The sequence below is a fragment of the Gordionus sp. m RMFG-2023 genome, chromosome 1 (genome assembly GCF_954871325.1).
Source record: "Gordionus sp. m RMFG-2023 chromosome 1, tfGorSpeb1-WG-v2, whole genome shotgun sequence".
NCBI lineage: Eukaryota > Metazoa > Nematomorpha > Gordioida > Chordodea > Parachordodidae > Gordionus > Gordionus sp. m RMFG-2023.
The window spans coordinates 13,929,655-13,941,873 of record NC_088775.1 but is presented as its reverse complement, the minus strand read 5'-3'; the positions used below and the strand labels follow the sequence as shown (position 1 = coordinate 13,941,873).

Genomic DNA, 12,219 nt, shown 5'->3' with positions numbered 1-12,219 from the left:
TAATAATAAAATTTCAAAATAAATATACAGTTGATTAGTCATTTTGAACTCAGCTAATTACAATATTAAATTTGTTAATTTTCAAATAATATATGATTATATTTATTTAATTAGAGCTAAATAATAATTTAAATAATAAAAGTCAATTAAACTTCAAGTGTTAAAGCTAAATTAAAATTTACTGAGTTATTGATATTATATTTTTATACAGAATTTGATTGCAAGCTGACATAATGAAAATATAATTTATATGTATAAATCTAATCTAATAATTAAAATAATATTCATTTAATAAAAATTTAAATAGTCTTATTAATTTCTAAATTATAAAAGAAATCCAGTGGGTAATCAAAAAAAATTTATTTTTAGTTCAAGGGGATATTAAGAAGCCATTAAAAAAAATTTTTTTTGCTTCAGGGGGCTATTTAAATTTTTCAGGGGGCTCGAGCCCTTGCGCGCCTCCCTTAGCGACGCCACTGATCTCAAGGCAATTTTGTAAGTGACATTTTAGTTATTTTTTCGCAAATATTGCAAAACTTTTATATTAAATGTTATAGCACCATACCAATTTTTTTACACGTACGGCTTCGCTATTTGAATTTATTCTCAGATTATTTTGATGCGTCTAATTTTAATAAAGCGTCCAACCTTGCTCAGTTATTATTCTAATGCTTTTAGCCCTAGTTAAATCATGCATTATCATTTGTTTGATGTAAATATGATTTAATATAAATTCTAATGAATCAATCTTTTTATTTAGATATTGTTGGAATATCATCATAGTTGCCTCATCAAATTCTATTGTTTTTAATTCATATAAAAATTATGATATAACATTTTGCTTAATATACACAAATTGGGAATATAATTCAAAATTACAATTGAAAAATTTAAAGAAGCTCAAGCTTCTACACAATTACAAAGTAAATACTTATAAAAGCAAAAAATTATTTCATAAATATAGATACATTTCTCCACTTTAAAATATTCAAGTGAATATGATTATAATAAAATATTTAAAGAATTAGAAAATATTCCATCATATTACTTATTTTATGGCAATTATCCAACTATTCATTATCAAGGCTCTCAAAATATCAAATATTTAAATCAATATTTACATAATATATTATATGAACCTTTTATTCATATTCGTAATATAAATGATATACAAATATTAAATTCATATTATCAAGTTATTCAAGACTTTACACTCTAATATAATAAATTTTTTTAGTATACCTTAATATATCACTCTCCTTCATTTAAAGAAACTTATTTTGATGATTTCTTACATGAAATATTAAAATATAAATCAAAAGGTTAGAAAATAGATTAATATTATAAAATAATTTATCATCATATCAGGAGAGGCATTAAATACCATTGGATTTGGGTTGAGCACAAATTTTAAGCTACAAAATAAAATATATCCTGGTTATATCAATAAGACATTTTTTATATTTTTTGATTCCTATAAAAAACAAGAAGTAATTTGTTTTTATTATATTATAATATTAAAATTAAATAATAGTTATTGATTGAAACAAATAAACCATTTGATGTTTTAAAATGGCTTCAAAATCATGCTGAGAAAGTTAGTTAAAATTTTAAAAATATTAACTGATTTACATTTTATTCTTTAAAATCTGATGAAGTTATAGGAACAAAAAGGAAGATAATCTATAATTTCATTAGAAACTTTTTGTAGTTTCTTTCAAAAATAATTTGGTTATTTTATTTTACTCTTAAACCCTCAAAAAATTATAATAATTTTCTTAAGATTACAGTTTAGCCTCCTAATGTGGCCACATAGGTGTGGTTACATTTTTAAAAATGTTTGTAATATAATATTATCATCACTGATCAATCAAGAATAGTAGACAATCATCTATTATTTTTGGTTTACATGTCAATGAATTGAAATAATTTAACATTAATCTCAAATCCCCTTATTTTCATTAGTTCTTTTAAATATAATTCAATTCACATGTTTTAATATTTAGAGATCTGTATGGCCTGACCAAAAAAATAGTTGTACAAAATATTTTTATAAACCTGGCCAAAATTTGGTATAATTTTTTAAAGCTAATTATTAGGCAAATTTTTGTTGTTTTACTTCATAAGAATTATTACAGGTTTTACCGAATATAAAAATCTCTATAAGCCAGTTTGGGCTAGCAAGTTTGGCCTCTAGTACTTTTGATCTATTTTAATACTAATTAGTATTTAAAAATATATATGATCCATTATTAGCATTTTATCAAATTTGTAAATGTATCTATTTACCATTTTTATTTTCAGATCAGATCTGATAATTAATATTGCCTGAATCCAATATTTTAAAATGAAAAATTATTTGTTACCATCATTATTCATTATATAAAATTATTTTAAATATTTAAATTAGAAAATAGAGTTTTTAACTGAGAAGGATATCTCCAACTACAATTCATACAACAAGGGAGATGAGACCTCTTTGCTGTTACTTGTCAACTTTAGCAATACGTTTTTCGACAATACGATTAACCTGGTATAATTAACTATATTTTATATCATTACTTATGGTTTAGCTAAATATTATGTAATATATAAGGTTGTTAAGAAGCCTGATTTGGGTCGATTTTTAAAAACGATCCGATTAAGATTTTAGCCAAAATAATATTATGTAAGCCTCAAGATTTGACAAAATCGGGTTGATTAACCCTATTAATATGTTTAAATTGAATAAAATCGTTTTGCAGCAAATGATTTTGGGGGACAAGTAATCATTTAAAAGGACAAGAACTGATATGATATCTTAGAATTACATCCAAGACTAAAATTTAATTTAAAATATTTGCAATGTTTATTATGACTCGAATTTTTTTTTTCGTTTAAATTCTTTGCTTGATACTATGATATATAATGTCAAAGAAAATATATATATGAATCTCCACCCAAAATTTTCGTCCATCAAAAATTTATACATACAAACGTTTAAAATTTCGACATTTTTTTTACAACTATTTTCGATAGAGATCTGCAAAGTTAGGCCAATTCTATTTAAAAAAATCGGGTTCGGGCCGGGCCTAATATTTTTTATAAAAATTCGGGCCGGGTTGGGTCGGACCTTCGAATTTTTTTAAAATATATCTAAATTTCTCAATTTTATATTGAATTTTTTATGTAGAGTAATTATAAAAATTAATTTCTATATTTAAATAAATTCTGCTGCGACGGGCCGGTAAATTTTTTCTAAAAAAATTTCGAGTCGGGCCGGGCTTGAAAAATTAGGCCCGATGCAGATCACTAATTTTCGATATATACAAATATAATGGATCGGGTTTTTTTAAATATCCGTCCAATCCGAAAAATGATTAGTATCGGACTTGATCCGTTATTAAATGTTGAATTGAGCCATATCCGGAATGCATTCTTATGATTTCAGTTTCTGGGTTCTCATAAAACATTCCTGCTTCCCTAAGCATTATGATTATGAAAATTTGAGAGGAATGGTGACTGAGAATTTTTAAATAGTTTTACAAAAAGATGGTCAATAGCTAACAAGAAAATTCTAATATTAAAAAACTTTGCTGAATCACTTGTTTACGGAACGCTTAGATTTTCCAGTTTGCAGGCGATAGAAAGTATTTTTTTTTAAAATACATTTGGGGAAATACTATTATAGCCCATTACTTGTACTCTTTTTTTTGTTTTAATTTGTGATTTTAATTTTAACAGCCCTTCCCCCATTCTTAGATTTTTATTTTAAAAAGAATTATATATCCTTATTAATATTGTAAATCGTTACATATCTGATTTTCCTAATTCACTCATTCAATTAATTTTGTAGTTCCTTTATTTTGGAGTTTTATAGAAATTTTAAATATACTCACTATTTTTTAATTTACAAATATAAAGATGCATACTATTTACGACATCTACCTTTACGCCATTTCCGATTTTGACGTTACCAACAACTATTCTTTCAAACATTCCTTTTACACGCTCGGCCCTAATAACCCTCTAGAACGTTTCAACGAATCGTTATCTTACTGCCTAGCTATTCGTCATCCATTTGCTTCCGCCAATTTTCAATGCAAGAACCTGCACCACGATTATTTACGATCCTTTGCCACCGTAAAAAACGAGGAAAAGCGTTGCCCAAACTTGGAAACTCTATACCATGCGCTTCGCAATAATAGCCATGAGTATATCGAACCTCCATATTATTATGAATCGAGTTTTTACTCGCCCCATACCTTGTTAATCTATTACCCTAAAATATTGCATAAACTTTACATCGAATCCATACGTGAAAGCTTATCTAATCGCGAATTTTCCTGGAAAAGAAATTCTCCCTTGGAAACAAGAGCCTTACAATTTTGCCAAAAATTGTTTAACGACTATCGGACTGCGTCTAGCGAAATCTACATAGTCAGTAAAACAATTACCCATCTCGAATCTATCGTGGCTCAAATTCGAAAAAGTTTTAAAAATATTAAACACACGAAATTGCATTTTAAAATACTCGATACGTCTTTGCTAGATGGCGCTCACTCTTTCTTTTTGGGTGTCGACGATTTCAATTCGTTGATCAAAGATAATCCCTCCGTTTTGATAATAGATGAAAAAGTAATTGAATGAAGAAAAAAAAATTATTTCCGGAATTACCTCTATTTCTTTCTTAAATACTATTTACTTAAAACGTATTAGCTTAATCCTTATATTTTAACACTGCCTCCTAATCGGAATTTATGAGTGATCATTGCGCGCATGCACGTTTAGAACGTGTACTTTCGTGAAAATCGATTTTTAGTGGATTCTCTAGTTTTTAGCCCCAAAGTGTGGCTCAATCTTGAGGAAAGTCGGTGGGAAAAAAAATAATTTAATGCCTTAAATATTTCCCAAATTTTTTTCGGTACTCACCCACAGAATTTACCGATTTCGCAACGCTATACCAAGACGCTCATACGCTCCGATTATGATGCAGCTTTCATAAGTAAAAATTTTTTTAAAAGGTATATATATCTAATATGATAATTTTATTTAAACATTTAGTTTTCCTGTATTCTTTTTAAAAAAAAATAATTAAAACCGCGCTTATAATGATCCTCCAGGGAGCATAAATGAAAAATGTTAAAAATAGGTAAGCGCTATGAGGTGTGTTTACTCTCTATAATACTTAAAGGAGAAATTATTAGTTTTCTCTGAGAATATATAAAATCAAATCTTATAAAAAAAATATATCAAGGTTCGGACGAAATATTTGCTTGAACACCAAGATTTCAATCCCAATAATCTAGGTTCGTTTTGGAAATTTTATATAGTATCATTTGTGATAAATTTTGTTATTCTAATTTTTATTTAAATTTTTAAAATAAAAGTATCATACTACCCCTTCCCTACCCCATTTCCCGCACTATTGTTTAATTGATTCTGGGAAATTTTCCATCTTTGGTTCCTATTAGTTCTAGGTTCCGATATAAATCTTTGATATTTATATATATATATATTACAACGATAAAATAATATAGTTAAATTTATACTGGATTATGCAAACGGTTTGTTGCCGCGTTTTATGATATCCGAAATTTTACCCGCCCCTCCTATATCAATGCAAAACAATATCGTCGAGTTAAACAGCGTCAACTTTGAATCCATTATTTACCAGGCTTCCAAAGTACACATCCATATATAACATATGATTTACCAGATTTTAGAATTTAGCCGGACCAAAGAGTTCTGCATTGTTGCACTTTTGTTGAAGCCGGTTTCATGGAAATTTTAAAATCGCTTTCGCTTTACATGAATTTTAAAGGGGGTTTACGGTTTCTATATTTCTCCCAATTTCTTCTTTTAACTTTGGATTTGCAGAGCAGAGATCAAAATTTTAAGGCTTACCTAGAAATAAATTTCTATTTTCAGACTCTGCTTGGATTCGGCGATGATCTTTTTTTAAATTTTATCATTTGTTCCGAAATTATTTTGATTAAATTATGGTTCAATTTTGATTGCTTCAAAAGCAAATTGGAATTTAAGAATATAAGCCGGAAATTACAGCTGAATAATTTTTATATTAATTTGGAAAAATTTTAAATATGACCCTAGCCCAGGTTTTTAAAATAGTCTACCTCTATGTATTAAGATTTCTAATTAAAATGATTGTTAATCTTTTTTTACAGCACAATTTACATTTTTTCTAATATCAAGATTTTTAAAAATAAAAATAACTTAAGAATGTGATAGTGATGTTTTACACCCATTATTGTGGCTATTGTTTATCCGTAACCAACATTTTCATGTTAATTGCTCATCAATCCCGTGAGAATAAGAATACTCTATTTTCAAGGTGAATATATTTATTATTATACTTCTTTAATAACATTACATAAATGTGGTTTAAATTAAGTCCTTTTTTACAAACCCGATATTCATACAAAACCGATTCGATACTGATCAAATATTTAATTTTTTTTATTAATATTTACCATCTAACTTTGAACAAATTTCATATAAAAAATTAATATTATCTATCTAAAAAAATAACTAAACTATGGGCTAACCAATAATACTATCATTAATTAAAAGTGGTTTAGGAGTCCGCTGAAGCGCCATTTTGTGGTCTAATCGACGTGCAAATCACTCAATGCACTGCTGCTGACTCCTATATATGTACACTATTAAATTCAAGAAATATGATGCATGAATTGTCAATATTGTAGTATACTTACATCAATGGGGCCAAACGTGGATAATTCATTAAAGCACCTTGGCCATGAGAAAATAAACTTTTTAAAGTGTATCAAAATTACATGTATTTTGTTTTTATTTAAACTTAGTCATCTCATTTTAAATATTTACTATGTTTATCGCTGAATGTGAGTGACTCGTTTACTATTTTTAATTATATTTTTAGCTGTCTTTCTTCTCTCTATTCATTTTTTTAAATAAATTAGAAATTTATATGTAAAAAATATTTACATGATTATATATATTCATAAAATAACCATAACAATGATAAACAAATCTGATCGGGATTTTTTGAAAATATCGGTCCAATTCGATTTAAAAAAATGTAAATATTGACACCATCCTAGTATAAATATAAATTAGCCATGTAACTGGACCTATTTTCAGCAATGATTGGAACCTAATGAAATGTGCATTTAAGTTCGGATCCAGATAGAATAACATCCCTGAAAATAATAATTATTTTTTAAAACAAGCAATTATAACATAACTAAATCTAATTTTTTTAAAATATTATTGTACATATCATAAGTTATAATATAACAGGAAAAATTACATTTATTAAACATGTATAGGTCCTTTATTAGCTAACCTGATGAATAGAATCACTCAAACGAAAAAAACAATATCAGATTGTATTGGACTTTTAAAAATAGGTACCCGATGTAGATCTCTCTGTACTAGAGATTTGTAAAGCCCCAGCCCTCGCACAAACAGGAAATATTTAAAAAAAATTATTATGGCAGGCTTCACAAATCACATGTAATTTTTTATGGAGATACCGAAATTTTATATAAAAATAGAAACTTTTGAGTCACCTTTAATTTCTTCTAATACAAATTCCATATTTACTAATAGATTTTGTTATCAAATTATTTTTTGAATTTTTTGAGGTAAAGTTGTTAAACGGTTTGATTTAAGTGAATTTTTTAAAACGGCTAACTCATTATCCAGTAAAATATTATGCAAGCCTGAAGGTTTTCTCATATATGGCACAAAGGTCTAAGTATCTATTAGCAAATTCTTAAGGCCTAGGGAATATTTTTCAATCTGCTCAAATCAATCCATTTAACAACACTTTTTTGAGGCTGACATTTTTTGCAAAATGGTTCTCGGACAGTTTTATCTGATCGGACATTTCCGTACTTGGCTCTAGTAGCTTTAGTAAAAACTAATGGTTTGTTAAATTTAAAATAAAAAATCGGCTAGGTTTGATCTGGGTTTTTTTATAGCTTGTCTCCGATGCATAAAACAATTATAAATTTGACACCAAAATATTTAAAAATTATTTATTACAATTAATAAATTAACCTCGAAAGATGCACATATATTTTTTTCTTTTTATATTTTTTATTATACAGGATAAATTTAGCCAAAAACGAACTTCCCAAAAAATACGGAGTCAAATATTATCCTACTTTGAAAATTTATCCCGCTTTCAAGTTATCATTTTTTATATATAAGATAGTGTTGTTAAACGGCTAACTCAATATTTTAGCCAGAAAAATATTGCCTAAGCCTCGAGATTTCTCTAATAGATGTCCAAAACCTTTGTTTCTTCTGCAAACAAAATCTTCTAGCTTGCATGATAGTATTCTGGATGGAATATTGAGTTAGCCGTTTTTATAAGACTAGTTGTTAAAAATATTTTTTAAAGGTATCTAGATCAGAGAACTGGCCGGGCAGAGCCATATTTTAATTTTTTTTTATATATACCCAGGCTGGGCCTAAAATTTTTTTTAAAAAATACCCGGGCCAAGTTGGGCCTAAAATTTTAAAAAAATATCCAGAGGGAGCCGTATATTTTAAATCACCACTATTTTAAATCAAAAAATATATAATATAATTTAAAAAATTCGGACCTGAGTTGAAAATATTATACCCGGGCCACGCCCTGCAAATGGTACCTCTGCAGGTCTCTGATCTATATAAAAATTTGTTAAAATATATTTGCGATACTGCCCAATCAGTGATGTAACTAGGAATTATTTGGGAGTGGATAGGGGGAGGAATTAGCCTTTGCCTTCAACACCCCCCCCCACCCTCATTTACCTGGATTTTGGTGGGGTCACATCTATGAGAAATTTTGATTAATTTTTAAAAATATAATGCTTTATATCTTTTTTATCCTATAAGTTGGTCTTAAAATTGGAAACATTAATTCTAAAATCTATTTCAATATTTCAGGCTTTCGATTGGTATTTTACAAATATGAATAACACAATTATTCGAATCGACTACGAATAAGGAAAATATAATATCCGTCAAATATTTTTTTTATCTATTTTTCGAAATTCGTATAATTGCAAATTATTCAAAATAATTTTAAATATCTTAAATTATTATTTAACATGTTCCTTGTGGACCTTTTTATTTTTTTTACTATTTCTCCACATGTATAAATCAATTTTATAAATATTTTTTAAGAACTTAATTTTTCAATATTTGACGAATCAAATGGAATAATGTTTTTCCATTTGTACAAATACGAATAATTCAATTCGAAACACGAATAATGCAAATATTTGATTCATATTCTAGTAGATTTACCTACGAGTTCTTTAACCAATATAATAAAAAAGAATTATTAATAATTTGCCAAATTAACAATCCAACCCCCCAGCCTTGTTTATACCAGTGTCACTGTGCTTAACTATGTTTTCCATGAGCATGATTTTTTTTGAAAAATGTTATTTTTTAAATAACTTTTTACTAAGATTTAGGTTCCTTTAATTCTACTTTTTTCTTTTTTTCATTATTTTCCTCATTTTTTTTATATATGGCTTTTGAGGTTGTGTCCAAAATTTGATTTTTTAAAAAATTTACAAATTTGGAAAACTTTATTGAAAATAAAAAAATCTTTTTTCAAACAGAAAATGAATAAAGATATTCTTTTTAATATTTAAATAAATAACATGTATAAATATATTTCTAGGAAAATTTCAAAAATTTAACATCTGATTTCATTAAAATTTTGAAATTTCTGAAATTTGTTTAGATTTTTAACACATGGACGCAACCATAAAACAATATTTATAACATTTACAGTAAAACTTGTCTAATGTGGGCACTGTTGGGACCAAGATTTTTGTCCAATTAGAAGGGATTTTCTAATAGATAATATTTAATATAAATTTGATTGGGATTCAAAATTTTGCTCATATTAGGGAGTTGTCCTAATTATCAAGGGTCCAAATTGCCAATTTTAATGTATAGCTCTTTTGTCATATGATGTCGATTTTGAAACCCATGTTATCCTTTTTGAAATTATAGTGTCCTTCAATATAATTGTAATATTTACTAATGTTATAGAACGCGGTCATTCGTTTTTTTGGAAAAATTGATGTATGACTTTCCTTTTATTTTTGACAAACGCATTCGTTTTTTACGTTCGTTCAATTTTAGAAAATTTTCTTATTTTTATTCATTTGAAAAAAAATATTTATCCAAATTTTTTTTTAAAAAAAGGGTTATATTTTAATCAACTATTTCCTTTATCACATTTGAATTTTTTAACTAGCCACTATTTTTGATGAATTAACATACCATGTTTCAAATATAATAAATACTATTTAATAACATCATATCTTTAAAAAACTATTTCTATCCTTACCAAATTTATAATGTGTCCTAAAAGTATAATATCAGTTTCAAAATCTTCAAGTTCTAATTTAAAGAGATACATAATTGTAATATTTATTATTTTATATAATATAAATATAAATATCCTGTTAATAATTTATTTTAGACTGTTGTATGATGTATTATTTACATAGATATAAAATAGTTAATATCTTTTCGAATTTATTTATTTTTAGTTTGATTTTTTGAAATTTCTCTATTATCTTTAAGTTTTTATCAAGGGTTTCCATATTTTAATAGTTGAGCACAATTTAAAATAATATTTAATATATTTTATAAATATTTAAATTTTATATGATAGATAAAAGTTTTTATATATTAAAAATTAATATTGTTTTAACAAATAAAAATAATTTTCTATATACTTAAAATTAGTAATTTTGAACATAGCTAATAAATTGTGTAAAAAAATATATAGTATTTATTTATATTAAATTTAATTTAAAAAATTTTTTTTTATAAAGGTTTGAAAGAACGTAAACGCGTTCCTTTTTTTGAAAGTGAACTTGAACTAGATGAACGTTGAACGCGTTCGATTTTTTATAATATTTACAGCACGAATATTTGCTAATGAAAAAGAACACTTTATATAATTTATAATATTGTTTGGTCCTTTAAATTATAATATTCCTTTATATTTTTCGATCGTTATTTTTAGTAAGAATCAAACCGTTACCTACCCAATTTCTTCGCCGTGGAATGATCGTGAACTTCGTAATTTCATTAAAATCAGCATTCGGAACAACAATTTGAATATAGTCGGAGCCGTTCTTAAAAATTATCACGACAAAACCTTGAAACAAAGATTTTATGATATACCTAATAGTACCCATTTCATTGATATAAGTACAAATGCCAAAAATTCCTTAGTTAATCAGGGACACATGATCAAAATATCATTTTTAATTAAAAAGCAAATCCTAGCCAATTTATTATAATTTTATCTTTGTTTTTTTTTAAAGTAGCAAATCGTTGTTTGATGATTACCACACTTTAGAAAAAAATCTGATCCACAGGGATCAATCCTTCCCTCTATGCATTTTATATGTTTTTTAAATAAAAAACCAATTAGCGAGGCGAGGAGTTCGAACCCTATAATCATTAATAAAATAATGAGTAAAGGTGTAAATTTCAATTCAAACATATCAATGCGGTTGTAAATTTTGTTTGTATATATATATTATTTTTTACGCTCAAAGAATTATGTGTGATTTAATATATTAAATAATCAATTATAATTTTTAAAACAAATTTTACCTGGTGGGGAATACAATATTATAAATTATTAAAGTAAAGTGATTTTTTTTATCCAATATCGGGCTAATTGTTGAATAATTGTATATTCTTCTTCTTCTCCGTTTTATGGCGATTTCCAGGTTTACCCGGGTAGGCTAGTTTTCCCTCTGATTTTTCTTTTCCATTTTTGACGGTCCTGAGCATCAATACTTGTAAGATTCATGCTTCTCATATCCGCCGCTATCACATTTGTCCACGTCACCTTGGGTCTTCCTCTATGTCTTGATCCTCCTACTTCCATCATTGTGCATCTCTTTACCCAGTCATCTCTTGTCATACGTTCCACATGCCCAAACCATCTTAGTCTATTTCGTCGCATTACCATACCAATCATTTCTATACCTAATCTTGCTCGCAATTCCTTGCTAGTTTTTCTCTCTCAGAGATACCCCACACATCCATCTAACCATCCTCATCTCTGTTCTTTAAATTTGGCTTCGTGAGTCGCTTTCATTGCCCATGTTTCACCGCCATAACTAAACAACTCCTCACACAGCTTACGTAAACCTTCCCCTTTAACTTCAGAGAAACTTTTTTATTTGTAAG

At 26.9% G+C, this 12,219-nt stretch overlaps 1 protein-coding gene across 4 annotated transcripts; it reads left to right on the top strand.

Annotated features, from left to right (window-relative positions):
- Positions 1 to 385: 385 nt before the first annotated feature.
- On the top strand, positions 386 to 11,690 carry LOC135931444 (uncharacterized). 4 transcript variants are annotated; one of them, XM_065468558.1, is made up of 14 exons: positions 386 to 495; positions 558 to 712; positions 761 to 923; positions 965 to 1,195; positions 1,238 to 1,322; positions 1,369 to 1,490; positions 1,535 to 1,597; positions 2,411 to 2,533; positions 3,904 to 4,617; positions 5,237 to 5,288; positions 5,520 to 5,665; positions 6,222 to 6,334; positions 8,097 to 8,177; positions 11,036 to 11,690. In XM_065468558.1, exons 2-14 carry the CDS (start codon positions 669 to 671, stop codon positions 11,313 to 11,315), a joined length of 2,217 nt encoding a protein of 738 aa, XP_065324630.1. In that variant the 5' UTR covers positions 386 to 495; positions 558 to 668; the 3' UTR covers positions 11,316 to 11,690. The 4 variants fall into 4 exon arrangements, with proteins under 4 accessions (XP_065324630.1, XP_065324631.1, XP_065324632.1 ...); XM_065468559.1 differs by lacking the exon at positions 8,097 to 8,177; XM_065468560.1 differs by lacking the exons at positions 8,097 to 8,177; positions 11,036 to 11,690 and adding an exon at positions 6,574 to 6,895.
- The last annotated feature ends 529 nt before the right edge of the window (positions 11,691 to 12,219 follow it).